This window comes from Clytia hemisphaerica, unplaced genomic scaffold (genome assembly GCF_902728285.1).
Source record: "Clytia hemisphaerica strain Z4C2 unplaced genomic scaffold, Clytia hemisphaerica genome assembly, whole genome shotgun sequence".
NCBI classification, from domain to species: Eukaryota; Metazoa; Cnidaria; class Hydrozoa; order Leptothecata; family Clytiidae; genus Clytia; species Clytia hemisphaerica.
In genome coordinates this window covers 239,803-267,777 of record NW_027104076.1, presented here as the reverse complement: position 1 = coordinate 267,777, position 27,975 = coordinate 239,803, and the positions used below count along the sequence as shown (strand labels likewise).

The following is a 27,975-nucleotide window of genomic DNA, read 5'->3' as shown; positions in this document are numbered from 1 at the left end:
CAAGCTTTGAACTTTGGATTTAAAAAAGTGTTTTAGCTTTTAACGGCAGGTAAAGAAATGTAAATCGGAGTGTTTAGGTAAACTGATTCAAAAATGTGAATATATTTTGAGCTTCAGTCAAACAAAATCAAATCTTTGGAACGATCAAAAAGAAAATTATAAAATGTTAAAAACGTTGTTGATACAGTTTAGTTATCGGCTATATTATCCATTTATTTACAGAAAAAAGAAAAAAATATGATGATAAATAAAATTAAAAACTTTCTTCACAAGGGAAACAATAGTTTCCAAGTATATAATGTTCGTTTTGGAATCCTTGAACGAAAGAAAGTATGCAGAACGTTTTTTCGAATCTGTAAGAATGCACAAAAGTTGTTGGAAATTCAGAGTCCTAATGGATGGGGTTCGTGCAAGGTGTCCCTCTCTCCAAATAATGCTCCCGAGGTCACGTCGCTTTCTTGGAAGAACTGAATCAACAGTAGAAGCTACGAGTTCGAGTTACGGTGGTAAAAACTACATCTCGCATGTCATTTTATCATATGTAGTTTTGGTAGGAACTTTATCAAGGCTTTAACGCCTCTCTCTTTCACTGTAGATGAGGACGATTTTCACGTATTTTTAGCAGTAGCAGCATCAGTAGCGCTAGAATCTTGGCATTCGTCTTCGACAAAGTCTTTCGCTTCTTCTTTGGTGATTGATAACACGTGACTGACTTTATTCTTGAATTGTACTCCGTAAAAATTTTCAGCTGATTCCAAAAGCTCTGGTCGGAAAGTGGTCGTGATGAATTGTGCTTTGTCAGCAAGATTGTGAATCATGGCTGAAAAATAAATCCGTAAAATTATCCAGAGGACGCAACACAGGGATAGAAAGGAATGTACGCGAGAGCATGCTTTAGAGTTCTGTCAAAGTTCTCTCTGCTACGTATAGAATTGTTTGCAAAAAAAAGTTACTTTAAAGGAAACTAATTTTCACAGGAACTAGGCGGTGCGAGGGTATGAAATTGACGTTTTTTGTAGAACCAAGGATTTATTATACACTGGATATACAAGTAACAGATTTTTGCTGATTTCTCGTGTACTAGCTATGTCCGCAGTAATGATAGTATTGTTCACTCTCCTTCCCTCATTAAATGATTTTTCGAAGCATTTTTATTGCATTTCTTATCGAAAATCACTCATCCAATTCCCAAAAGAGACTTAAAACTTTCCTGTGAGAGTCAGATTCTTTCACTTAATTGCTAATTATAAGTCGTTATGACGTTTCAAGCTGTGAGAAAGATGCAAAAGACGTGTTGTGTATAAGAAATTTAATGTTGACACCGGAAATTTTCAAACTTCAGCCTCAAAAAAACCACCTTGCCACCACGTGCCTCCAAAGAATTTTCATACCACAGTGGAGCCAAGACACTCAAGTATTATGTATGTTAATTTTAGCTCTTCTGGGAACAGTCTTGGAAAAATATTTCCAATTCAAAATTTTGTGTCACTATAAGCATTTTGGCTGGATTTCTTGTCTCAAGATGTTTTTCTCACATTAGATTTCACAAATGTATCTGGCTTGGAATACTAGCCTTACTTTCAAACTTTTTTTCTGCAAATGTATATGTATTTTCCAAAAATCAAAATGTTAAAAACATAACTAAAAGTTTCATGCACTTACGTACAATCATCAGATGTGACTAAAAACAGTGTTGAAAAGAAATTTATGTACAAGAAAAAAATTCTGATTCATTAAAAAGTGATAAGAACATGTGATGGGTAATTATTAAAAGATCGTTAAAAGATAAAAAAGACAAAGGTAGTAAAACTGTAAAATTCTCAAGGGTCTGGTGGGACATCTTTGAAGTTTTTTAATAAATACTTTGCCGCATGACGACACGTAGAAATTAATTCAGATCGTTTATTTAATAGTTTTTCCTTTGACGAAATAATGTGGTACTTTTCCGTAAGGCATAGGTCACATGATTTGCTTCCATTTTTGTACGGTTGGGCGTGGTCGATAACTTTCCACTTCAGAATTGGTTCGATGTTCTTATTCTGTAGAGACCATACATATTTTGAGAGCTCCGTGGAATTTGACTTGTCTTCGTGACGAAAAGTGTGTTTGTGTTGGTACCATCTTGTTTTGAACGTGTTTTCCGTCAAACCGATATACTGAACCCCTTCGTCATTTTCTGATTTTTTGACCGTACATTGGTAAATCAATTTGCTCTTTTGACAGTTACCGTCAAGTGGGCATGATGCTTTTTTTTGCGGCAATTACACATTTTTTCTTGAAGAGGTTGTGGTTTTACTGAAAGCACTTTCTTGTTGTGGCCGGTTATGATTCTTGCGACGTTAGGTAGACAACTATAACTCACTTTCACATTATTGCGATTGAACAATTTATGTAGTCGATGGTGTTTTGGAAAGTTTTTGTCGAGTATTTTGAGAAATCGCTTTGCTATGTCCGTTCGAACGTTAAGGCTGTAGGGAGGGTTGAACCATATGATATTTCTCCGTCTTTGTCGTTTGGGTCGTTCGGCTTTTTTGTTGAATTTGATTTTCGACTTGTAACCACTGTTCCTCAAAGCATCATTGTAGAAGGGTGCGGCACGTTTGAAGATCTTTTCGTTCGACGATATGGTGCTGATACGATCTGCGATCATTTCAGGTATCCGTTTTATAATGTTTGGTGGGTGGTTTGAGTTGACGTGAACATATACTGGTTGACTGTTTGGCTTTGAGTAAGGTTCGTATGTGCCGTTATTGAGGTTTAGGGTGAGATCTAGGAAGTTGACGATTTTAAGTTTTGTTGTGATTGTTATTTTAAGATCAAATTCTTTCTGAAACATTTCAATCATTTCTTTCCGGATGCGGTCTGCTTGCGGGCCACTGATGCTTTCAAAAACGCCTAAACCATCATCTCGGTAAACTCCACAATTTTTACGACCGAACTTTTGACCAAGGCGGTGGAGTATAAAAATTCCTACTAATTCACAAAGTTCTGCCCCATCGTAGCTTCCCATCGTAACGTCGAAGTCGGGGTCTCCGTTCTTTTTAACCCATCGTTCGTCGTTCGCGAATAATAAGGATTTCCGAGAGTGCATGATGATCGACTGGTGTTCCTCAGGTATTTCGACATAACGTGATGCGTGTTCGAGGGATGCAAGTAGTAGCCTTTTCGTTATAGATGGGTAGAATTCCACTATGTCAAATTGTATGAAGTGACATTTCCTTTTGTTCTCAATTTCCTTGAACCAATCGATGACGTCACGGTTGCTTCGCCATTGGTTAATTTTAGTTGTTTCTCTAACGACTTTGTTTAGATTTTCAATGATGGTTTTGCTTACTTTTCCGATTTCAGGTTTTGCAGGGTTTGGGTTTAGTTGTTTTGGGTTTAGTTGTTTCTCTAACGACTTTGTTTAGATTTTCAATGATGGTTTTGCTTACTTTTCCGATTTCAGGGTTTTGCACCCACCAAACATTATAAAACGGATACCTGAAATGATCGCAGATCGTATCAGCACCATATCGTCGAACGAAAAGATCTTCAAACGTGCCGCACCCTTCTACAATGATGCTTTGAGCAACAGTGGTTACAAGTCGAAAATCAAATTCAACAAAAAAGCCGAACGACCCAAACGACAAAGACGGAGAAATATCATATGGTTCAACCCTCCCTACAGCCTTAACGTTCGAACGGACATAGCAAAGCGATTTCTCAAAATACTCGACAAAAACTTTCCAAAACACCATCGACTACATAAATTGTTCAATCGCAATAATGTGAAAGTGAGTTATAGTTGTCTACCTAACGTCGCAAGAATCATAACCGGCCACAACAAGAAAGTGCTTTCAGTAAAACCACAACCTCTTCAAGAAAAAATGTGTAATTGCCGCAAAAAAGCATCATGCCCACTTGACGGTAACTGTCAAAAGAGCAAATTGATTTACCAATGTACGGTCAAAAAATCAGAAAATGACGAAGGGGTTCAGTATATCGGTTTGACGGAAAACACGTTCAAAACAAGATGGTACCAACACAAACACACTTTTCGTCACGAAGACAAGTCAAATTCCACGGAGCTCTCAAAATATGTATGGTCTCTACAGAATAAGAACATCGAACCAATTCTGAAGTGGAAAGTTATCGACCACGCCCAACCGTACAAAAATGGAAGCAAATCATGTGACCTATGCCTTACGGAAAAGTACCACATTATTTCGTCAAAGGAAAAACTATTAAATAAACGATCTGAATTAATTTCTACGTGTCGTCATGCGGCAAAGTATTTATTAAAAAACTTCAAAGATGTCCCACCAGACCCTTGAGAATTTTACAGTTTTACTACCTTTGTCTTTTTTATCTTTTAACGATCTTTTAATAATTACCCATCACATGTTCTTATCACTTTTTAATGAATCAGAATTTTTTTCTTGTACATAAATTTCTTTTCAACACTGTTTTTAGTCACATCTGATGATTGTACGTAAGTGCATGAAACTTTTAGTTATGTTTTTAACATTTTGATTTTTGGAAAATACATATTTATGAAGCACTACAACTGTATTGTGCACTCTTTGGATGTTTGCTACGCATTATTCATTGATTTCTGCAAATGTACAAAAAGAAGGAGCTAGAGAACTTTTTAAAAATAAGACAGATAAACATTTTTAAAAATCAGACATCTTCGAGCCGCCATGACAGTTGTCCTTTGCGGACAAAGCTAGAACATCAATTGTTTTCTGAAACAAAGGAAATACAATGATCGCTCTCCATCGTTTTATGAGTCGTTTATCCAGTGTATAATAAATCTTTGGTAGAACTTACTTTTGCGGTGGACACCCACTTTTTGTCGAAATTCTTATATTTTCCTAGGGGTTTTCGAGAATTTATAATAAAAAGTGCATTTCGCGGAACTAATCTTCGCGGTAGATACCCAAAAACGCGAAAATTATTTCCCGCAAAAATTAATACCCTCAAGGCACCCTTTAAAGAATTCACCAACAGTATCAACGTTACTTAATCGATTAATTGTTGATGAGGTGGATCGAGGGAGTCTTTGCAAAAGAAAAATGTTTTGAAACAATCTACTAACCTGCTACTGATTTTCGATACTGCGGATCTAAAGCTTGGTCAATCTCATCGAACAAATAAAATGGAGCAGGGTCACACTTTTGAATAGCAAAAATAAGGGTGAGTGCAACCAAGGTCTTTTGTCCACCAGATAATTGATTCATCTCCAGTGTCTCAGCGCTTTTACCAGTGAAAGAAACCTGAAATTGAGAAACATTAGGATCAATCATAACTGTTAGTGGAATATTAATGTACTTTCCGATCAATGGTTAAGGTATCCTAAAATTCAGTCAACTTTGTAAAGTTATAACACGTCACTCCCGAGTGCCTAATAATAAACACGGAACAAAAACTATTTACAAAAATATTGCACACGACTTACTCCAGATATATTCTTAAAGGTCTGATGTTGGAAAAGAAAAACAAAAAAGTGGAGGTGCCTTATAAGAAAAACGTGAAAGGGTCCATATACATTTTATCTTGGAGCACCTTAAGGAGCAAACAGACCAGATTTACCTCCAATAAAAGTTCCACTGAGGAGGCAGGACTCAATGGGCTCATCAGTTTACTTTTGAGGAGTCTTTACCTTGATAGAGATGCCGCTGAATTCATCATATTGTTTTGCAGATCTCTGACTGCTCGATTGATCAGTCGATTGGGATTGTGAGTCTTCTTCGATGCTTTCTTTTGCTTCTGCTCTCTTCATGATCAATTGAGCTTTTCCACCGGATACTAGCTGCTTGAAAATGTCACTGAAGTTGTGCGACACCTAGAGGAAAAGTTTCCATAATGATAGATGTAAGCATATCTAATAACGATGGATATAAAGATATTACTTTTGAAGAGCTCGTTCAGTGATTATAAGGCCAAATTGGGCGAACAAAAGTTCCAAACTCTTAACAGATATTTTATTGTCAAGGATTGTCAGGGAGTTTTCAAAAATTCAACCAATGTTCGGGTAATTTTTTTTTTAATGGCTTGATTGTACACTTGAGATGCATTACATATATCATGAAAGTAATAAAGATACAGATGGAGAGAAAACGTCTCGGTAATGACCTAAATGGTCGTTGAAATCTTTTATAAATCTATTCAAGGCGGCTTTTCTTTGGTGTACCATCATTGGAAGCAAAAAACATCGATTTATAACTTTATAAGAACAGAAAGAGGCTGGTCCGTTGCTTTTGAAAAACTTAATTTTGCGAGAAATCTTAGTTAAAATGAGATTCGAAATAGTTTCAACTGATTTAAGGATAAAAGAATATATTAATTTCATAAGGATATATTTTTGGGCTGGCATTTTGTGAACATTGAGAGTCGCATCACATTATCATTGAAAGTTTCTGATCTTAAAATTCTTCACGTCTAAGTGGGCAGCGGTTTTCATACTCTGACAAAATGATCGCTACAAGGTTCCTAACCGTAACACGTAATTCTTTTTTAAATCTATCGATGGCTTTATGGGCAGCTTCCCCTAGAAGTTTAGAGTATTGTGCTTATTATGTGAAGTTTTTTCAATTTTTTTATGACAAGGCTATTATATTTCAATATACTTGTTAAAAATGTAATGTCTTTTCATTCATCTTAAATATTCCCACGAGTATACCCAAAATTAATCATCTTATACCCAAAGCAACCAAACAGCTGTTTGCTCAGGTTTGCTTCCGAGATAAATCAGAATAGAACAAAAGGCATTGACTCTCCATCTATCTTTATTACCTTCATGCATATATGCGGTTCGAAATCAGTGTATTAAGCACTCATACATGTGATCTATTGATATTTTTTATTAGTTTTTGAAGACAGGCCTTAAAGCCAGTGCAGTATATCTATTCATGAGTCTGTTTGCTTATTCTGCAAAAACATTCCACAGCTCCATTAAAAACGAAGACATTGCAGTGTTGAATCGAACAATTAAGTTACGTCACACGCTATCTTTTGTTTTGATGATGAAATGAAAGATGATTGGTTGAATAACTGCAATCTTTATGTAAGCTCAGCGTTCTTGAAGCAGCGATTCAGACATCGGAAAACATAATGTCAATCTGGCTTTAAGGAATACGTTCTATAAAAAAAAGAGAGTCCAACTAACCTGTTTGAAAGTGAACAGTATAGCTTCATGTTTCCTATGTTCCAACACGTCCATCATATCCAAGATAGCTTCGTATCCCTCCGCAATTTCTTGTTTCCGTTTCACCAGTTTCTCTTTCTGTTCGGAGAAGCTGACAAATTGATCCAACGCTTTCTTGTTGACGTGTGAATATTTCTTCAGTTCGTCAGTCGCTTCTTTGAGCTTCTTCCACAGCTGAACGTTTGATGAAATGCAGAAAATCATTTTCATGGAATATTATATATTCATGATAGTCATGACGTAATGTTTGCGCTTCAGTCTTGTACGCAAAACTATAAAAAATCTCAGTTTCTCAATGAACTGAGCTTAAAAGCAGTAGAATTTTCAAGAAAATTGGAAAGAAAGGTTTACAGCATTCATACCGCTTTGATTGAGGTCTTTTGATATTTCTCAAATGCATCGGCTGGTAAACTTCCAAGCTCACGGATCTTCCGCATGCATTCTTCTCGCTAAATAAGACATATGTATGATGGTTAAAAATGGATTTAAAGAAAAGCTAAGGCATAAAAGAGAAAACGAGTTATTTAAAATTGTGTCAAGATTTTTTAAGGTTGACAATTTGAAATCTCTAAAAAAGGGTTCTTACACAATTCTTCTTTTCTTATTAACTCCATTATTTTCATGCTAAAAGTCAAGGACTTATAATTCAAATATCTCAACTTTGGAAAATACTCAGGCAAAAATCATTCCGATTATCTCTCATAAAATGTGTACCTTTTTCAGGAGGAGACTTTTCTTATTGGCCAGTTTCTCCATCAGCTTAGTGTCTTCTTCAATCGCAGCTTGCTTCTCTCGCTCCACCGTCTACAAGAAAGAAATCAAAGATTCAAAACGTACATAGTCAACTGTCCTCTATCTCGAATCTTTCTGTAATTCGAATTAAAACATTGGTCCCCTCAAGGAATATTAACGTTAAAAATTATCAGGAAAATCACCTATAATTCGAATCTTTCCCTAGTCGAAAAAATCTCTCAGTCCTTTGAAAATCGAATTAGAGAGAATTGATATTGAATGGTGAAACCTTTTCGAAGATACTTTTAACAAAACAATTAAATTGCAATTGCAGCTTATGTCAGGAAATGAGAGTATGACACCAAGTAAGTGAAAATGCTGAGACTGATACAAACAAAAGCAAAGTCGAAAATGAAATTCGCAAAAAGCATCTTTCAAAGTAAAGTACCTTCCACTCTTCCAAAACGTTCTGTAGACTTTTCACTTCAGCTTTCAACGTCTTTGTTCGCTTGTTTAATTCTATTAAGAAATGCTTGGAATTAATTTATTGCAATAAAGGTACAGATGCGGTCGCAAAGAACACCTGAAAGGCCCGGCGGAAGCAGGGAGACTGGGGAGACTTCGGCCTCCCCACTTTTGAGCAAATGAGATTTTCTTCGCAAATTTCTAGCGAATCTTATCTCATTTTTAGCATTAAGCCTCCCCCACTTTTACTGTTGTTCCGCCAGGCCTGCCTAAAGAAGAATCTACAAAAATTCTGGTCACATACTTCAAGCTGACCGAAAATGTTGAAATTCAAATTCTTCCAAAGAAAGATGAATTAATCAGTACCAGAGTATTGAAGATTCAGGAAGATAAGTTAAAGAAAAAACCCGCCTCCATTACGACAAGCTATCAAATTATCACCAAAAAAATGACGTTTTCTGTACAAACCTGTGACTTGGCCGTTGGATTTTTCTAGTTCATTATTACAGGTTTCTAATTCGATGGTTTTCATTGAATGTTGTTCGGCTTTGTTTTCAACTTCGACTTCTTCCATTTTCTAAACGGAATCATCGGCGTTTTTAAACAAGAAATTTTTGACCTGACTTCTTTTTTTTTCCGATAGGGAAACACAAATGTTTTACTAATTAGCTAATCGCTAATTTTCAGCTTAAAAAGTTCTTACTGCTGTTTGAGAAATCGATTCGCTTTAAACTGATATTCAATGCAATTCTTTTCTTCTTTGTTCATCTTGCAAAAACGACCAGAATTAGCAAAAGGAAAAAGCAAAAGTCGTTAGGATTGATATTCGAATACGATCGCATTCCTTGGTTAATTTTTGAAAATTTAAAAACAGAATTTCGAGATTTCATTTTCACTTACATTTTTGAGTTCATCACGCCGTTTGTACAAATTGTTATGCAAATATGAAGCAATCCTTTCACTTTCGATTTCAAGCTGAAGGTAGAAATACATTATATCATGACAACATCAGTTCATGTACCTTATTGGAAAAAAGAATCGGAAAAATTGCATTTCGCGGGTTTTAATTTTCGCGGTTTTGCCCTTATTTGGACAAATTTCTTTCATTTTCCTAGGGATTTTTCAAAATTTTCGATAAAATTGGAAAAAATTGTAATTCACGGGTTCAAATTTTCTCGGTTGTGCCAAAAAACCGCGAAAAAATTAATCGCGAAAATTAGTTCCAATAGTGTAGCTCGGCCCTTTTCTTCGGCATCGATCAAATTCACTTTAAAAGATATTAAAGTTAGCTAGCCCTCACAACAAGGTTGAAATTTTAAGATACCTTAGTTCTTTCGTTGAAAACCACTTTCAGTTTTTCTTTAAGCTCGGCGATTTCTCCATTCAATTGTTCTACCTGAAGACGTAAATAAAAAAAAAATGAGAAACATAAAATCTTAATCTAGCAAGAACTTTAGGGGCTCATCTATCGAGAATATCCCTTTCAAATGATGTAAAATCAAACGAGTAAGAGATGTCGTGTTTAATTTAAACTTTGGTCTGGAAGTTATGATATGTTCTTATCACACATCATTTTGGCAAAAGATTGGAAAATACATGATTTTATATGGTTGAAATCTCATGTTTCACGATCATCCATTGATATTTGAAATTACCTCTTCCTGGTCTTCGGTTGTGAGTTGTGATAGCAAATCTGTGCCCAGTTCTTCTTGAAACGATTTCATTTGTCCGCGCAATCTCTCCAATTCTCCTTGGTAATTTGTCAACGCACTTTCCTGGTAAAGAGAGAAATATATAACTGAACTAAGTAAACTTTTTAGAAATTGGTTTTGAACTTCGCCTTGAGCAATGAGTTATGAGGACTTTGTCGAGCCTTAGCCAAATTCTGGAGCCGCTCGCTGCGCTGCAGTTGATGCCCGTGTCGGGACAAAAATCGAGGCGGAAGCCATTTTGTTTACATTTTTGGCTGGGGAAGCACTGCAAAACAGTGCTTTTTGAGTAGATTTGGTGATTCTTGGAAAGAAAGAAGAAGAATACTGCTTGGAACCAACATTAAATGTATTGGAATAGACTTCTATCATGCATTGGAATAACAGACAATACTTCTTGAACATAATGAATGTGTGAAACTTGCTTTTTTGTTTACAAACTTAATTCAAGTAGTTTTGTCGATTTTGCTGCTTTCGAAAGCTGTTGATGAAGACTACTAACTTGCAGAAGTAACTTTATATTGGTACAAACAATGACTATAATGGCTTCACAAACATTCCCTATCATGGAATTCAGCTGGGAAAGATTTTTTCGATTGCAATGAACAGTTTTGATACGAGAGAGATATCCAAGCAAGATATAGGCTCGTAGTTCAAACATGTGGTTTCACCCATCCCCTTAGATAAAAAAAAATTCATGATTCATCTTATTCATCTGAAAAATGGCTAAAGAGACACCATCGGTCGGATCGGATTCATCACTGACTGCGCTGAAGGATAAACTTTACTTTTAACTCTCAAATGTCGTTGAATCTTCCCAGTCGTCAAAGACTGAGTTATAATGTTATAAAAGTGACTGATTTTGTAGTACGTTTTACGTACAGGCTTTGATTGGATCCAGGACAAGAAAAGGATAAGCAAATCCGAAGAAAGTGCCAAAAAATTCTGAAATTTTGGAAGTACCGCAAAAATTGACAGTACGTTACGACATTGACATGACTATGTATATCATATAATGGATTATTATTGTTTTGGATATCAAGCACACCATCAACGGCTCTAACTTGGGACGAGTGGTCATATCATGGGATTGTTGACTCTCTGGACTGTATTTTCACTGTTAAATCTCTGTTGACAACAAGTTTGTTTTCTATGATTTGCGAAAATTTTGGTAAAATGATTGCCGAATTGCTGTCCCATGTTTTGTCAGACTGTCCCAAGTTAGAGCCCTTGGCGGTACAAATCCACTTTGTAGTCATTGCATTTTCAGGCAAAGTTATGATGCCTAAAGCACTGTCTGAAATTACTTTTTATTTGGATTCAGTGCTCAATTCTGTTCGGTGGAAAAGCTTCCAACTTCCCAAGTACTGTCACAAAGGATTATGATAAAAAAATTTCGAGATGTTTTTACTTTATCATTAAATATATGAAATTTGTACAAAATTTGCATCAGCCAAATATTTTTATGCTTGAAAATAGTTTATAAATTCTATTCTGTTGGATAAATTTGTGGTGGTAAAGATAAGAAAAACATAACATGAAGTCAAAATACTCTCAAACACTTAAACATGTTTATGTATGGTTTTACTTTTTACCTATTTCCCAACCCAAAATCTACTTATCATACTCAACTGAGGCCCAAAGTGAGCAGAAAAAGTTTTTCTAAGAAAAGTAATAGCCCAAAAAAAGCATATACAGTACAAAAAGTTCATAGGCTGTAGGCCAAAGACTGAGGCTGGGATAATTGAAAATTCCCCAAACGATGAGTGATTATAAACGTTTCATGTTTGGAAGAGGTTTTCTTTGAAATCCAATAAAAGTTCCAACATAAATCCAATCTCTTTTTCCAATTTTTTGCTGGTAAAAAAAGGGGGGAGTCTCACTGTTTTTCTTACCAAATATCTGCGAATGCCGCCTAAAAACGAAAGCGAAAGTATTTTTTGTCCCTACAAGCTGCGCACGGCAGCGCAGCGAGCGGCTCCAGAATTTGGCTAATAGGGATGCTAGCTTAAAAGCTATATTTCCTTTGTCCAGAGATTTGCCGCCTTTAGCCGATATACGGCTAAAGACATTTTTAGCTGGCGAGTGTTCTACAAATATAACATTACGAATGTTTAAATTTTCTGTGAGGCACCAATCATAGATTGGAAAATATATTTGGATTTTGAAAAAAAAGTAGGCGGAAGGAAGATTGCTTGTTTTTCTTTCTCCTTTCTTGTTTAATGTGGAGATTTTGTAAAAGATGAGAAATTAGATTTATTGAATTTAAGTGCCTTGATGTATCTTCTGTGTGCACCAACAAAATTTGCTTCGTAAAACTACATTTTGATGCTTTAATTTGGACTTGCATGAGTGTATAATTTTTTTACCACACTGGATTTGTTGATCACTTTGGCTCCAGATAATTGTTTTGTCAGTTCTACAGATATGTTGCAGATTATTTCAAGGTATTCTAGTTATGTATATACAGTACATTTTTGGGGTCATATTGAATATTTCTGACATTACTTCTTTATGATTCTACAAAAGGGAGTGTTGTTGTTCCTTCAACAAGGGCCTTTAAATGTTAAAACAATCAAAGAACTTTTCTTCAGCTTTGGCATTTCACTTTTTAATACTGTGTGGGCTTTGTATCTTTTCAGGTACTTAGCTCCAATTTCTTGAAGAGATTGGAGTGTTTCTGGTTGTTTTCTTTCACTTTTGTGTTCATATTTGTATTTTTTGAGCTTCGACCGAAGAGCTGATGGAAAAGTTTTGATAAATTTACAGACCAGATATCTTATTAAAGCAAAAGTCAAAAATAAATCTACAGACTGTACATAATGCGCGCATCATATTGTTTTTTATCTTTTTTCTGTTTTGTTTTCTGGTCTGGGATTCGAATTTCAAATGTAAACATTCCATTGAAAACGTTCGAAACGATCGTTTTTGCGCGCACAACAATGTCAATCAAATTACTCGCCAAGATTTCCTTTGCGAACCGGAAAGCGGTTGGTAGATCATTAAGCAGACCTATACTACCTGTGGTTTTGTAGAGGTCTGCGATTCAGACTAGTACGGTTGTGCTCTTGACAATGCAACAAAATGGCGAAAACTTCTGAAAATCTTAACACGGAAATTTCATCAAAATATGGATCCTGCACCCCAAATAAATGCTTTATAAACGAAATAATACGGGATAACGATGTCTTGCAGTGTAGGAAGTGTCAAAAATTTGTTCATTATGCCTGTTCGGAGCTTCCAGCCTACCAAGTACAGATTTGCCTTCAGTAGATTCGAATGTGCGAAATGCATCACAGTCACGCCAATTTTATTAGAGAAGATCAAAACAAGTAAACAAAGAACGACCAATAACAAGGCAACAAATACTGAAGGTAAAGAGAAAGATCAAGATGAGCAGTGTGTTTTCGCTAGACTGGATAGACTGGAGAAGAAGATCGACGATCTTGTAAACAAAGATGATGTCGTTAAAGGATCCAAACAACAACAGACATACGCTAGCATCGCTAAAGATTAGCTAAAGAAAAAAGACAACGATATAGAATCAAAGCAACAACAGACATACGCTCAACATTACTAACCATGAGCTGAAGCAACAATAGGTAACGATCAAGAATTTCATCAAAGAAGAGAAAGAAGAAGAACGATGGTCAAACTTAACAAAGTACAATATCATTGTTCACAACCTCGGAGAGAACAAACATGAAGACCTAGAAGAGCAACGTGTAGGTGATAAGGATTATGTTGAAGAAGTTGTACAAAACCAAATGGGATTAAAGGTAAACATCGTCAACGCAGAAAGAATAGGAGCTCGGAAAGACGAAATATTCAAAACAAAAATATGGCGACCCTTGGAAGTCGTGCTAAAGAACGAAGAAGAGAAACTTCAGATTCTGGCATCAGTCCACAAATTAGAGAAAGACGAATTTAGAAGAAAGAACACGAAACTATTAAAGAATGGTATAGAAAGGCTAAGGAGAAAACAAAATTACAAAAGAATGGCAGCTGGATATATAAGGTTAGAGGAAGTCCTCGGACAAAACTCTACTTTAAGAAGATCTGTAACAAACCCGTTACTGAAAAATAAAATATTGTAAAGACGACTGGTTAAGAGGCCCACCGTGCGCCTACAACTGTAAAATTGTAAAATGTTAAGCATGATTATTTCATAGAGGTTGATAAGACTGAGAAATATATTACTGTAAATTAAAATTAATTATCGCAAAGTGTCGTGAAATTCGAAGTTATTCAAAATTTTATCAAAAATCACTTCAAAAAATCAAGTTTCTCGAATCTAGAGATTACAAAATTGAATTTAAGGTCATAAAACCTATACTTTTTAGGTACCCATACTTATGGTAGGTACGAAAAAATCATTTTCTTTTTCATGGTTAGACCCCGAAATCGAAAGGCTCTCAAAGCTATTCTAAAGCTCATTTAAAGCTTTGTTAAAACATGGTTATATTGCATACCAAATTGTCAGCTTACACCGTATGTTTTACCCTGAGTATCAGAGGCTGAGTTTTCAAAGAATATATCAACCTCTGAAGACCAATAATTGAAATTTTATCGCGCATGTGTCAATCTAATCACTGTAGAAAGAATCAAAGATGAAGAGCAAATATTACCATATTAATGTCTAGCAGACTGTATCAGTATGCAGTTTACTATTTACGAATTCTCCAGAAACTTCCAAGTGTAATTGAAATGAGTTTCTTTCAAAAGAAATCTTCTACATGATTTCCAAATGTAGAACAGTAATTACTAAATTATTAATTATGGTAATATTACTTCAATGGAATCGAAATAATAGAGAAATAGAGAAATCTTGTGTTATGATTCTCTATCATTGACTGTTTTTAAAAAGCGTTGATGACATTTCTGAGCTGTGTTTTCAACGACGGGAATAAAAATATCGACTATGACCCTCATCCAAGATCTTGGATGGTCGTCATGGTTACTTTTCTCTGCGTTGATTGCGCGCTGAATAGAATCTCGATTGGTCGGCACAGGTCAATATAGGATTTTGGCCTGTGCTTTTCACGGTACGTATGTTTATGATGAAAATCAATCTTATGTCCTGTGACCTTTCAAACATACCTTAAAATAGTAAGCTGAACTATTAGATTTTTGTGGACTGCTTTCTTCGGCCAAGCAACTCTCTTCGACACATCGGCACGTTTTCGTTTCATGATCGTACAAAGATGTTATATTTTCCATTCCACGACACGATAAAACGCATTCCGTGATTTGTTCTGTCACAAGTGTCTTCACTGATGTACAACCTTCCCCTTTCTTTGCACTTGTGGTGAAGATTTGCGCATGCGTAGAGTAAAATACCGATACAAGCACCAGACGTAAAAACATCTTGATAGGTGTTCAGTTTTCACTTTCACAAATGCTTCCTCTAGAAGAAAAGCTTTACGAAAAGTTTCAAAATGTATTCTAATTTTTCAATGTGAATCAAAAAATGTCTGTCAGTAGTAACAGGAGCCGCAGATAAATTTATTGTGACGTGCTTTTCGTTCCCCGTGGTTGATTATTTCCAAACTGTTGACAAATTTTTCAATTCTTGATTTTCTGTTTTTCTCAAATAACAATTCACAACTAGGGGAAAATCAAAGTTTGATTCACATGACATTATCATCAATCTTAAATTTGACACCCTTTGAGAAATGGAGAAATCTCCAAAATCAGCTGAATTGAATGTTGAATCAAATCTATTTGATGTTTTCTAGTTCACTTCATCAATTTCCTTTTATATTAAATATTCATTGCAGACCTTCTTTTCAAATAGATTGTTCATTCGCCGTAGATATCTTGAAACAATGGATAGATCTACTCCGTAACTGGCTGTAGCAAAATACTTTTCATTGTCCTGGAGGGCTTTACTAGTCATCTGTAAAATTGTAGCCATGAGGCTCGTGACCTAAATTCAAGCCCTTTTTTGACCTCTTTTTTTGGGCTCGTGGAGATCAAAGATACCTCTAGTGTTCGATCTGACAAAACTTTTCTGACAGTTTTCGATATGGCAAACACGTTGAGGATGGTTAAAATTCTGAGGCTTATGACCTAATAAAAAGGCCGACAGCTCTCGAGCTATGCACCATCCTTATAAGTTTGGACCACAGTTAGGTATTGGAAATTCAATCAATCAAATTCATTCGCTCGCCACTTTGCCTCGTGCCATACTTTTCCTAAAGATGGTATATTTGTTTTGATTTAACGGCCGTGGTTTGGGAAAACAGAGTAGCTCTATCTAGTATTTTATGTAAGATATCTGTGAATTTAATGATTTAATATGATTTCCAATAAAAAGTTCTATCAATTTGTAACTCAAAAGTGCCAATGTACAAAACACTATACTGTCTATAAATATTACCATATCTATCCCTGGAATCATAGTCCAGGGGGAGACAAACAGGTGGCCCTATAAGGTCTCTAAAAATTCTTGAAAATTCATGAAACTTGGTAGAATGATGCATTATCATGCAAATGTTAAAAAATATATTTATCATGACATCGGCAGTTAGCGTTCAGGCGCGTACCAATTTATTATTTAACTCTCCCCCTAAACTCGATTCAATCCTTTTTTACACCTTTTTCTATTGTCTATAGGTGCGAAAAAAAAGACTGGGACGGTTTTAGGGTGGTAAGACGGACAAAAGAATACCTGTGCGGCAATTATTGGCTATGGTTGAAAAGGTGTATTCGAAACGACAAATGTCATTTTGATTGAAAGGGAAAATACTAAAATCTGATTGGATGCGATAAAACGATCCGCAACGAAGATTTGTTTGCGATTAGGCGTTCGTATAAGTGTGAAGAAAGGCTATATGACACTCTGGCTAGGCTTCATCTAAATTCCCTGAACCTATAGGAAAATGATCTTGTCAATCTTAAAGGGATAATCAGATGGTCTGAGATATTTTGCCTATAGATAGCTTCTAGGATTTTAGGAAAATCTTATAAATTTTTCGGTGTACTTATTTTCCTAACTCAAGTTATACCACTTTGAAATTTTGAACCTTTGCTTGAAAACAATAGAAAAAAGTGTGAAAAGTCCCTGAAAAGTCCCATTTTTCGAGATTTCAAATTGGCATAACTTGAGTTAAGAAAATAAATACACCGAAAAATTTAGAGGTTTTTCCTAAAATCCTAGAAGCTATCTGCAGGCAAAATATCTCAGACCATCTGATTATCCCTTTAATGTTTTTTCCCCTCCCCGGACTAGAGAGAGATAAAGTAAACGATTGAAAACGGATCCCTCATTTTAAACTATTTTCCAATGCATATCTACAAAAGTTAATTTGCGGTCGTTTTTGATACTTTGATAGCCGTTCATTCTTATTGCCCCTGGGATTCCCAGAACTCTAAAGGGCTACATGCACCACACAATATATTGTCAGGCAATATATTGATGAATGTCGGCAATATTTTGCGGACACTTTTCAATATATTGCCGAAAATTCCTCTTTATGATAGAGCGCCTGTTGTTTACTCCGTACATTACGGTCCAAAAACTATATCGTCCAATATTGCTCATCGATATATTGTGTAGTCTAAGTAGCTAACAATTAACACCTAAGAATTTTTTTTGCGTAACTATTGTAATAAAGTCTGTCTCAAAATATATGGACATTTTTTGGTATAGTATGTTAAAAATTTTCTACTTGGAAAATTGGGAGATTAGATATGTGCATCTGCCACTTTTTGCCAACGGAGAATGTCAAACTTTTCAAATATTGCTTGTTTTCTCAGCGTCTTCACAGGATGTCTAAATCAAAACATTTATAATTCATGAACCATTTTCTGGACATCAAAAGTTTCTGATGCAATACCTATAACATTGTGTATTATAGTATAATGAATAATATATGAGTAATACCATGTTATAGTACAGATGTTACATTTTTAATCAGGTATTACACTTTAGTAGTAAGTTTGGCCACACGGAAATAAACGTTCTTTTTTTGCTCGAAGTATTTTGAAAGACAGACGTGTTTGAAAATGGAAATGTTCTTCTTTGCTCTCATTTCAATCTCCTCATTCACTTTAGGTAAGATAATCTGATAAGAGGGAGCTTATTTGTAAGACTGATGTTGGTTTACTTGTCATTTGATTTGAAAGTTACAATGTAGCTTTTTTGTAGCTGGTTTGATTTGACCCTGTGCTACACGCTTTTTTTTATAAGAATACACTTTATAAGAATGTCCATGATGAAAATGGCCAAAAAATTAAGAATATGGTAAGAATATCACCATCATGGAATTTAGCAACTGAACCTAAGAATGCCATTTTAAAGGCATTTTAACCTGTAGATTGCCAATTTCGATCTTAACCTAAGAGTACCGTAAGAATATTTTTGGATGATTTTTGCCAAAAAGTTAAGAGTATCCATGATGAAATGAAAAAAATCAGGTCAAGTCAGACTATTCAAAGGTTCATGATTTTCCGTCTTTTTAACAGCAACGTCATTACAGTGTTCAAAATGCGACAGTCGGACGTCATGATGAAATGAAAAAAACACCATTCTTATAAAAAAAAGCGTGTATTCATCTGCTTTGGTTCATAATAGTAATAGAAATAGGATACAAATTTATTTTGTTTTTCATGACAGAGGAATTTGAATATAAAAGATAATGAGTTTTAGAAATCGTTATCCAGTGCAATTTCGTTCTTCGTTTCATCCACGTGAAAAATTTGCTTGCTTTTACAAAACGGGGTTTTAAATTTTTACTGTTGAGCTAAAAGAAATACTTATATAACAACATATTACATACAATTTTCATTAAACAAGAGTAGAGTTAATTTTTTTCTATTTGCTTTTCTTATTTCACTGCATTTCTGCAAAGTTAAATTTACTTAAACTTAGGTCTCCGGATCAAATAGATCTACAACAAGGTCTTAAAGATCTTACATGTCCTTACAACTACAGTATTTGCTTGTATACATCAAATCAGACTAATCAAAAGTTCGTGTTTTTCCGTCTTTTTAACAGCAACGTCATTACAGTGTTCAAAATGCGACAGTCGGACGTCATGGTCGGATTGTGTACGAACTGAACGTGTTGTTGAGTGCAGTCCTTCGGTGAAGACTGGAGACAGAAATGTTAACATGACTTGCATCAAATCTGAAGTTTTTCATCGAGGGCATGAAGGTGAAAGTTATATGGTGTACCAGAAGAAGTGTGGCACGAAGAACGATTGTAAGGAAGAAATGATTTGTAATGCTGATGGCTTTTGCAAGGTAATTATACTGATACTTCTTTAAAACTGGTTCTAAATGTCATTAAAGTCCATTCGGTTTATTTATTTCACATGAAATTATTCCATCCGCTCTAGAAGGCTGAAATCAGGAGTCTTTATATACCAAATATGAAGTTTCTAGCATCAAAGAAATGATAGATCATTGTTTTTTCTTTTTTCATTCTTCATTTTTCATTTTCATTTTCGAAAAGTTTGAAATTATTCTTCTCAAAAATTAAAGTGTTATGGATTAGGCTTTTCCAGAAATAGTCCAGTGCTGAGGACATCGGATATCCAGGGGCTTAAAGATTCTTGTTCAAAAGGTGATATCCAGGGGGTAAAGTGTCTTTTCAAGTAAAAAATACGATATCCAGGGGTAAGCATCTTTATAAGAGAGGATATTCAGGGGGTTCGATACTTCGAAAAATCAATATCCTCAACAGTAAGGAGTATAAAATCTTTTTTTGGAAAAGCCCATTATATTTCCGACAGAAAAATCTGATTTGTTACAGCTGAAACATTCCATGAAAATGGCAAAAAAAAACAAGATTATTGCACACTCAAAACGAAATGACTTGAATTCTGAGCCGGTAATTCACGATTAACAAAAATAATATAATCGATCTTTAAAGTGTGGATAAGTACCTGGAAACCCTTCAAAATAGTTAACATTCCTTGTAGGATAACTTGGAAAACTGTAGACATTTCAACTACGAAATTATTACATTGTGCAAATACTATAGACTGCAAAAACCCAAGTATTCTGAGAAGTAAAGGTCTTACGTTGCTTGGTCTAAGTAAAACTTTCCTATCGCGGAAATGCCAAAGATTGGATTGAATACTTAAGATAAGTAATTTGTTACTAACTATAAGTAATACAAGTAAAATTTTACTTATGCTTTTTGCAGTGTAGACTAACAAACTGTTCGTTATTCTTTTCTGTTTCAGTTCTCATGTTGCCAGGGTGATTGTTTAACCAAAGCTACTTCACAAGCAAATCAATTCACATCTTATCACGTGGTATACTTTATCGCTTCAATTTTCTCCGTATTCAAAATACTTGTTTGATTTGTCAGCCTGCAATTTTGTTTCAAGTGATAGAATTAGGAGCGGCCCACGCTATAGATAACCTGCTGTGAGATGATTGTGTTGTATTTGGTGTCTGCCAATTTGAAACGAATTGAATTTGCCTCATTTGTTCAGGTGAGGGGTATTAATAAGAGTATTGAGATAGAGAAAGTCTTTTGTCAAGCGCTATAGTCATGTGATTAATATTCTGACTTTGAACGTTATCTAAATCACGAGGAAAATGCGGCGAAAATATAATTGTGAAATCCGAAACCGATAATCCTTTAAACACCAATTAAATATATATCATTAAAATTTTGTACTATTTTGATATATTTCATATTAAATAACATAAATAAATTAATAAATAAATCGATCAATAAATTATTAAATTATGATTAATAAATACTAAATTAAAATTACAATTCCATTAAATACGAAATTTTATTCATTTATTCCCGACACCTTAAATTTTTTCCGCGATGCGATGGTGAGGATAATTTTTTACATCGCTGGCATCTTCATCACCATTTCCCGGTCCGCGATCGAGCGATCAAGTCGTAAGCTGTTAAACGAAGAAAATGAAAATTTTCATTTAAATGAAGTTTAAGATTTTGAAATCATGTGATTAAAATAATTCTAATGTTAAGTATTTATCAATGGGTATGCTCTGTTCGAAGATTCCGTTCTTTCGGGGGGGGGGGAGTATAATGATACGCCCCTAGGGGATCCGCCAGTGAATTACACCTTGTCACGTGTATTACCCCCCAAAGAAGCATCTAATCAATCTATGAACTATAAGATTTGGGCCCTTTGAATGACATGACAGCTTAATTACCAGGACAATATATCTGTTACCCCGTATGAAACTTTTCTAGCAAACCAATTAAAGAAAGTGACCTTTGAAAACTTTTATTGAGACGAACGTTACTTTTTCAAAGTAGACAGGAGAATTCAAGATAGTTATCTTGAAATATGGTTTCGATCTTCAAAACATATTCTCGGAAAGTACGAGTCCAGAGCTAATCCCATTAATCAAAAAAAGTGAACGGGCCTTTATACGAACTTACATTTTTTGATGTGAGGGACCCATCCACTTTCCAATTGAGTAAGATCACTTTCCAGCATCTGTTTTCGATTGGTCAAAGCCCTCAGCCAAGGGCTCAGTTTACACTGCATTGCCATGAGACAGTCAGTGTAATTCTTAAGTGATTTTTGTTGCTCTACTCCATTGTGTGTCTTGATGAAAAATTGCAAATTTGTCTTACACGAAACAAACGATTTCATCTTCTCTCGTAAATGCGCCATTTGTTTATCAATCAGTTTCAAAGCCAAACGTATTTTCTCTCCCAACGAGTTTCCTGGAAAAAACATCGAATTTTAATTACAATAAGGATTCTTTGGAAGCCATGTTGGCACACAACGTTGGTTCACCGTTCATCTAACGTTATATATGGACGTTGTGAACATTGATAAACGTTGTGGCAGCCGGCAGACAACTTTAACGACAAAAGAAGAATAAGAAATACGACGGAATAGAACGTTCCTTTAATAAGGTATTACCGTGTTTCATTGAGCAAGAAGGGAAGAATGAAGGAGCTAAGAGCATCCAATGTATATTGAAATGGAACTGCGTAACTCGAACATGCTTGTGGTTACGTGCTCAGTTATGACTGCCAAAATAAATTTACCTTTTAAGCTAGTAACATCTTTCATAGTCCATGACAGAGCTTTGTAAGGACATTCCTTGGGAGTCACGCATTGGCACATCCCTGTTAAAAATAATGTTTATAATTTAGTGTTTTTACATGGTTCAGTGGATGGTCAGCAAAGACAATTACACGATTGACACGCTACATTCTCATATTACACTAAGAGATCACATATAGAATGTGAGTAGCCAATACGGTACCTCTCATAGTAGAGAACAAATCATCTGGCCTTGAAGGTAAGACTTTATGTGTTTTTATATCTTTAAGAAAACATAACAATCATAACAGTTTACCTTTTTCTACTTGAGGTTTAGTAGGGCCCGTTGACTTTATTGTAGTTCGAAGAGGTATGTTAGTGGTATCAGACGAATCTGTTGTAGATTTTGACCAATTATGAGACATGGTTGTGGTATCAGTCGAATCTGTTGTAGATTTTGACCAATTATGCGGCATGGTTGTGGTATCAGTCGAATCAGTTGTAGATTTTGACCAATTATGAGACATGGTTGTGGTATCAGTCGAATCTGTTGTAGATTTTGACCAATTATGAGGCATGGTTGTGGTATCAGACGAATCTGTTGTAGATTTTGACCAATTATGAGGCATGGTTGTGGTATCAGACGAATCTGTTGTAGATTTTGACCAATTATGAGACATGGTTGTAGTATCAGTCGAATCTGTTGTAGATTTTGACCAATTATGCGGCATGGTTGTGGCATCAGACGAATCTGTTGTAGATTTCGACCAATTATGAGGCATGGTTGTGGTATCAGTCGAATCTGTTGTAGATTTTGACCAATTATGCGGCATGGTTGTGGTATCAGTCGAATCTGTTGTAGATTTTGACCAATTATGAGACATGGTTGTGGTATCAGTCGAATCTGTTGTAGATTTTGACCAATTATGAGGCATGGTTGTGGTATCAGTCGAATCTGTTGTAGATTTTGACCAATTATGCGGCATGGTTGTGGTATCAGTCGAATCTGTTGTAGATTTTGACCAATTATGAGACATGGTTGTGGTATCAGTCGAATCTGTTGTAGATTTTGACCAATTATGAGGCATGGTTGTGGTATCAGACGAATCTGTTGTAGATTTTGACCAATTATGAGGCATGGTTGTGGTATCAGTCGAATCTGTTGTAGATTTTGACCAATTATGAGACATGGTTGTGGTATCAGTCGAATCTGTTGTAGATTTTGACCAATTATGAGACATGGTTGTGGTATCAGTCGAATCTGTTGTAGATTTTGACCAATTATGAGACATGGTTGTGGTATCAGTCGAATCTGTTGTAGATTTTGACCAATTATGAGACATGGTTGTGGTATCAGTCGAATCTGTTGTAGATTTTGACCAATTATGAGACATGGTTGTGGTATCAGTCGAATCTGTTGTAGATTTTGACCAATTATGAGACATGGTTGTGGTATCAGTCGAATCTGTTGTAGATTTTGACCAATTATGAGACATGGTTGTGGTATCAGTCGAATCTGTTGTAGATTTTGACCAATTATGAGACATGGTTGTAGTATCAGTCGAATCTGTTGTAGATTTCGACCAATTATGAGGCATGGTTGTGATATCAGACGAATCTGTTGTAGATTTTGACCAATTATGAGACATGGTTGTGGTATCAGTCGAATCTGTTGTAGATTTTGACCAATTATGCGGCATGGTTGTGGTATCAGTCGAATCTGTTGTAGATTTCGACCAATTATCAGACATGGTTGTTGCTTCACTCGTAGTTCCAGTAGAGGATACAGTTGTAGCATCAGTTGTAGACGAGTCAGTAGTTAATTCAGTTGTGGTACCACTTGTTGTTTCAGTAGAGGATACAGTAGTGGATTCAGTAGTGGATTCAGTAGAAGCATCACTGGTAGTTGTAGAATTAGTTGTAGTCGAGTCAGTAGTTAATTCAGTTGTGGTATCGCTTGTTGTTTCAGTAGAGGATACAGTTGTAGAATCAGTACTTGATTCTGTATTATTCGAACCACCGTTGCCATTGTTTGGATCGTCTGTTGTTGTTGACGAGTCAGTAGTTGCTTCACTTGTTGTTTCAGTAGTTGATTCAGTTGTAAAATCAGTAGTAGAAGCATCACTGGTAGTTTCAGTGGAAGACTCAGTTGTGGATTCAGTTGTTGCTTCACTTGTAGTTCCAGTAGACGATACAGTTGTAGAATCAGTTGTAGTCGAGTCAGTAGTTAATTCAGTAGTTGCTTCACTTGTTGTTTGAGTAGTTGATTCAGTTGTAGAATCAGTAGTGGATTCAGTAGAAGCATCTCTGGTAGTTTCAGTGGAAGACTCAGTGGTGGATTCAGTTGTTGCTTCACTTGTAGTTCCAGTAGACGATACAGTTGTAGAATCAGTTGTAGACGAGTCAGTAGTTATTTCAGTAGTTGCTTCACTTGTTGTTTCAGTAGAGGATTCAGTTGTAGAATCAGTAGTGGATTCAGTAGAAGGATCACTTGTAGTTTTAGTGGAAGACTCAGTGGTGGATTCAGTTGTTGCTTCACTTGTAGTTCCAGTAGACGATACAGTTGTAGAATCAGTTGTAGACGAGTCAGTAGTTAATTCAGTTGTGGTATCACTTGTTGTTTCAGTTGAGGATTCAGTTGTAAAATCAGTAGTAGAAGCATCTCTGGTAGTTTCAGTGGAAGACTCAGTGGTGGATTCAGTTGTTGCTTCACTTGTAGTTCCAGTAGACGATCCAGTTGTAGAATCAGTTGTAGTCAGGTGAGTAGTTAATTCAGTAGTTGCTTCACTTGTTGTTTCAGTAGTTGATTTAGTTGTAGAATCAGTAGTTGATTCTGTAGTATTAGAACCACCGTTGCCATTGTTTGGATCGTCTGTTGTTGTTGACGAGTCAGTAGTTGCTTCACTTGCTGTTACAGTTGTAGAACCAGTAGTGGATTCAGGAGAAGTAGTTTCAGTGGAAGACTCAGTAGTGGATTCAGTTGTTGCTTCACTTGTAGTTCCAGTAGACGATACAGTTGTAGAATCAGTTGTAGACGAGTCAGTAGTTAGTTCAGTTGTGGTATCACTTGTTGTTTCAGAAGACGATACAGTTGTAGAATCAGTAGTAGAAGCATCACTGGTAATTTCAGTGGAAGACTCAGTGGTGGATTCAGTTGTTGCTTCACTTGTAGTTCCAGTAGACAATACAGTTGTAGAATCAGTTGTAGTCGAGTCAGTAGTTATTTCAGTAGTTGCTTCACTTGTTGTTTCAGTAGAGGATTCAGTTGTAGAATCAGTAGTGGATTCAGTAGAAGCACCACTGGTATTTTCAGTGGAAGACTCAGTAGTGGATTCAGTTGTTGCTTCACGTGTAGTTTCAGTAGACGATACAGTTGTAGAATCAGTTGTAGAGGAGTCAGTAGTTGATTCAGTAGTTGGTTCACTTGTTGTTTCAGTAGAGGATTCAGTTGTAGAATCAGTAGTTGATTCAGTAGAAGCATCAGTGATGGTTTCAGTGGAAGACTCAGTGGTGGATTCAGTTGTTGCTTCACTTGTAGTTCCAGTAGACGATACAGTTGTAGAATCAGTTGTAGTTGAGTCAGTAGTTGATTCAGTAGTTGCTTTACTTGTTGTTTCAGTAGAGGATTCAGTTGTAGAATAAGTAGTGGATTCAGTAGAAGCATCACTGGTAGTTTCAGTGGAAGACTTAGTGGTGGATTCAGTTGTTGCTTCACTTGTAGTTCCAGTAGACGATACAGTTGTAGAATCAGTTGTACTCGAGTCAGTAGTTGATTCAGTAGTTGCTTCACTTGTTGTTTCAGTTGAGGATTCAGTTGTAGAATCAGTAGTGGATTCAGTAGAAGTATCACTTGTAGTTTCAGTGAAAGACTCTGTGGTGGATTCAGTTGTTGCTTCACTTGTAGTTCCAGTAGACGATACAGTTGTAGAATCAGTTGTAGAGGAGTCAGTAGTTATTTCAGTTGTAGTATCACTTGTTGTTTCAGTAGAGGATACAGTTGTAGAATCAGTAGTTGATTCTGTATTATTCGAACCACCGTTGCCATTGTTTGGATCGTCTGTTGTTGTTGACGAGTCAGTAGTTGCTTCACTTGTTGTTACAGTTGTAGAACCAGTAGTGGATTCAGTAGAAATAGTTTCAGTGGAAGAATCAGTAGTGGATTCAGTTGTTGCTTCACTTGTAGTTCCAGTAGACGATACAGTTGTAGAATCAGTTGTAGAGGAGTCAGTAGTTGATTCAGTAGTTGGTTCACTTGTTGTTTCAGTAGAGGATTCAGTTGTAGAATCAGTAGTAGCTGCTTCACTTGTAGTTCCAGTAGACGATACAGTTGTAGAATCAGTTGTAGACGAGTCAGTAGTTAGTTCAGTTGTGGTATCACTTGTTGTTTCAGTAGACGATACAGTTGTAGAATCAGTAGTAGAAGCATCACTGGTAGTTTCAGTGGAAGACTCAGTGGTGGATTCAGTTGTTGCTTCACTTGTAGTTCCAGTAGACGATACAGTTGTAGAATCAATTGTAGACGAGTCAGTAGTTAGTTCAGTTGTGGTATCACTTGTTGTTTCAGTAGACGATACAGTTGTAGAATCAGTAGTAGAAGTATTACTGGTAGTTTCAGTGGAAGACTCAGTAGTGGATTCAGTTGTTGCTTCACTTGTAGTTCCAGTAGACGATACAGTTGTAGAATCAGTAGTTGATTCTGTAGTATTCGAACCACCGTTGCCATTGTTTGGATCGTCTGTTGTTGTTGACGAGTCAGTAGTTGCTTCACTTGTTGTTACATTTGTAGAACCAGTAGTGGATTCAGTAGAAGTAGTTTCAGTGGAAGACTCAGTAGTGGATTCAGTTGTTGCTTCACTTGTAGTTCCAGTAGACGATACAGTTGTAGAATCAGTTGTAGACGAGTCAGTAGTTAGTTCAGTTGTAGTATCACTAGTTGTTTCAGTAGAGGATTCAGTTGTAGAATCAGTAGTAGCTGCTTCACTTGTAGTTCCAGTAGACGATACAGTTGTAGAATCAGTTGTAGACGAGTCAGTAGTTAGTTCAGTTGTGGTATCACTTGTTGTTTCAGTAGACGATACAGTTGTAGAATCAGTAGTAGAAGCATCGCTGGTAGTTTCAGTGGAAGACTCAGTGGTGGATTCAGTTGTTGCTTCACTTGTAGTTCCAGTAGACGATACAGTTGTAGAATCAATTGTAGACGAGTCAGTAGTTAGTTCAGTTGTGGTATCACTTGTTGTTTCAGTAGACGATACAGTTGTAGAATCAGTAGTAGAAGTATTACTGGTAGTTTCAGTGGAAGACTCAGTAGTGGATTCAGTTGTTTTGCTTCACTTGTAGTTCAGTAGACGATACAGTTGTAGAATCAGTAGTTGATTCTGTAGTATTCGAACCACCGTTGCCATTGTTTGGATCGTCTGTTGTTGTTGACGAGTCAGTAGTTGCTTCACTTGTTGTTACATTTGTAGAACCAGTAGTGGATTCAGTAGAAGTAGTTTCAGTGGAAGACTCAGTAGTGGATTCAGTTGTTGCTTCACTTGTAGTTCCAGTAGACGATACAGTTGTAGAATCAGTTGTAGACGAGTCAGTAAGTTAGTTCAGTTGTGGTATCACTTGTTGTTTCAGTAGACGATACAGTTGTAGAATCAGTAGTAGAAGCATGGCTGGTAGTTTCAGTCGAAGACTCAGTGGTGGATTCCGTTGTTGCTTCACTTGTAGTTCCAGTAGACGATACAGTTGTAGAATCAGTAGTTGATTCTGTAGTATTCGAACCACCGTTGCCATTGTTTGGATCGTCTGTTGTTGTTGACGAGTCAGTAGTTTGCTTCACTTGTTGTCATTTGTTAGAACTAGTATTGGATTCAGTAGAAGTAGT

At 36.0% G+C, this 27,975-nt stretch overlaps 3 protein-coding genes across 3 annotated transcripts in view; 1 reads left to right on the top strand and 2 right to left on the bottom strand.

Annotated features, from left to right (window-relative positions):
* Positions 1–72: 72 nt before the first annotated feature.
* On the bottom strand, positions 73–15,465 carry LOC136812536 (structural maintenance of chromosomes protein 3-like). The gene is made up of 12 exons (XM_067069064.1): positions 15,199–15,465; positions 10,045–10,164; positions 9,714–9,785; positions 9,290–9,364; positions 8,858–8,966; positions 8,373–8,443; positions 7,907–7,996; positions 7,555–7,641; positions 7,154–7,366; positions 5,648–5,830; positions 5,084–5,261; positions 73–820 (listed from the first exon to the last, which is right to left on the bottom strand). Exons 1-12 carry the CDS (start codon positions 15,463–15,465, stop codon positions 609–611), a joined length of 1,677 nt encoding a protein of 558 aa, XP_066925165.1. The 3' UTR covers positions 73–608.
* Positions 15,466–19,077: 3,612 nt separating this feature from the next.
* The window catches only part of LOC136812574 (aquaporin-7-like), a 56,339-nt gene continuing 47,441 nt past the window's right edge, over positions 19,078–27,975 (top strand). The window contains exons 1-2 of the mRNA XM_067069103.1: positions 19,078–19,347; positions 20,295–20,366. The gene's annotated coding sequence lies outside the window, so the exon portion shown is untranslated. The remainder of the gene's footprint in view (positions 19,348–20,294; positions 20,367–27,975) is intronic.
* The window catches only part of LOC136812535 (mucin-3B-like), a 38,008-nt gene continuing 30,818 nt past the window's right edge, over positions 20,786–27,975 (bottom strand). Inside the window, 6 exon segments of the mRNA XM_067069062.1 lie at positions 20,786–20,979; positions 21,485–21,775; positions 22,106–22,186; positions 22,420–27,403; positions 27,435–27,699; positions 27,701–27,929. Coding sequence (XP_066925163.1) covers positions 20,939–20,979; positions 21,485–21,775; positions 22,106–22,186; positions 22,420–27,403; positions 27,435–27,699; positions 27,701–27,929 — 5,891 coding nt within the window. The 3' untranslated portion in view covers positions 20,786–20,938.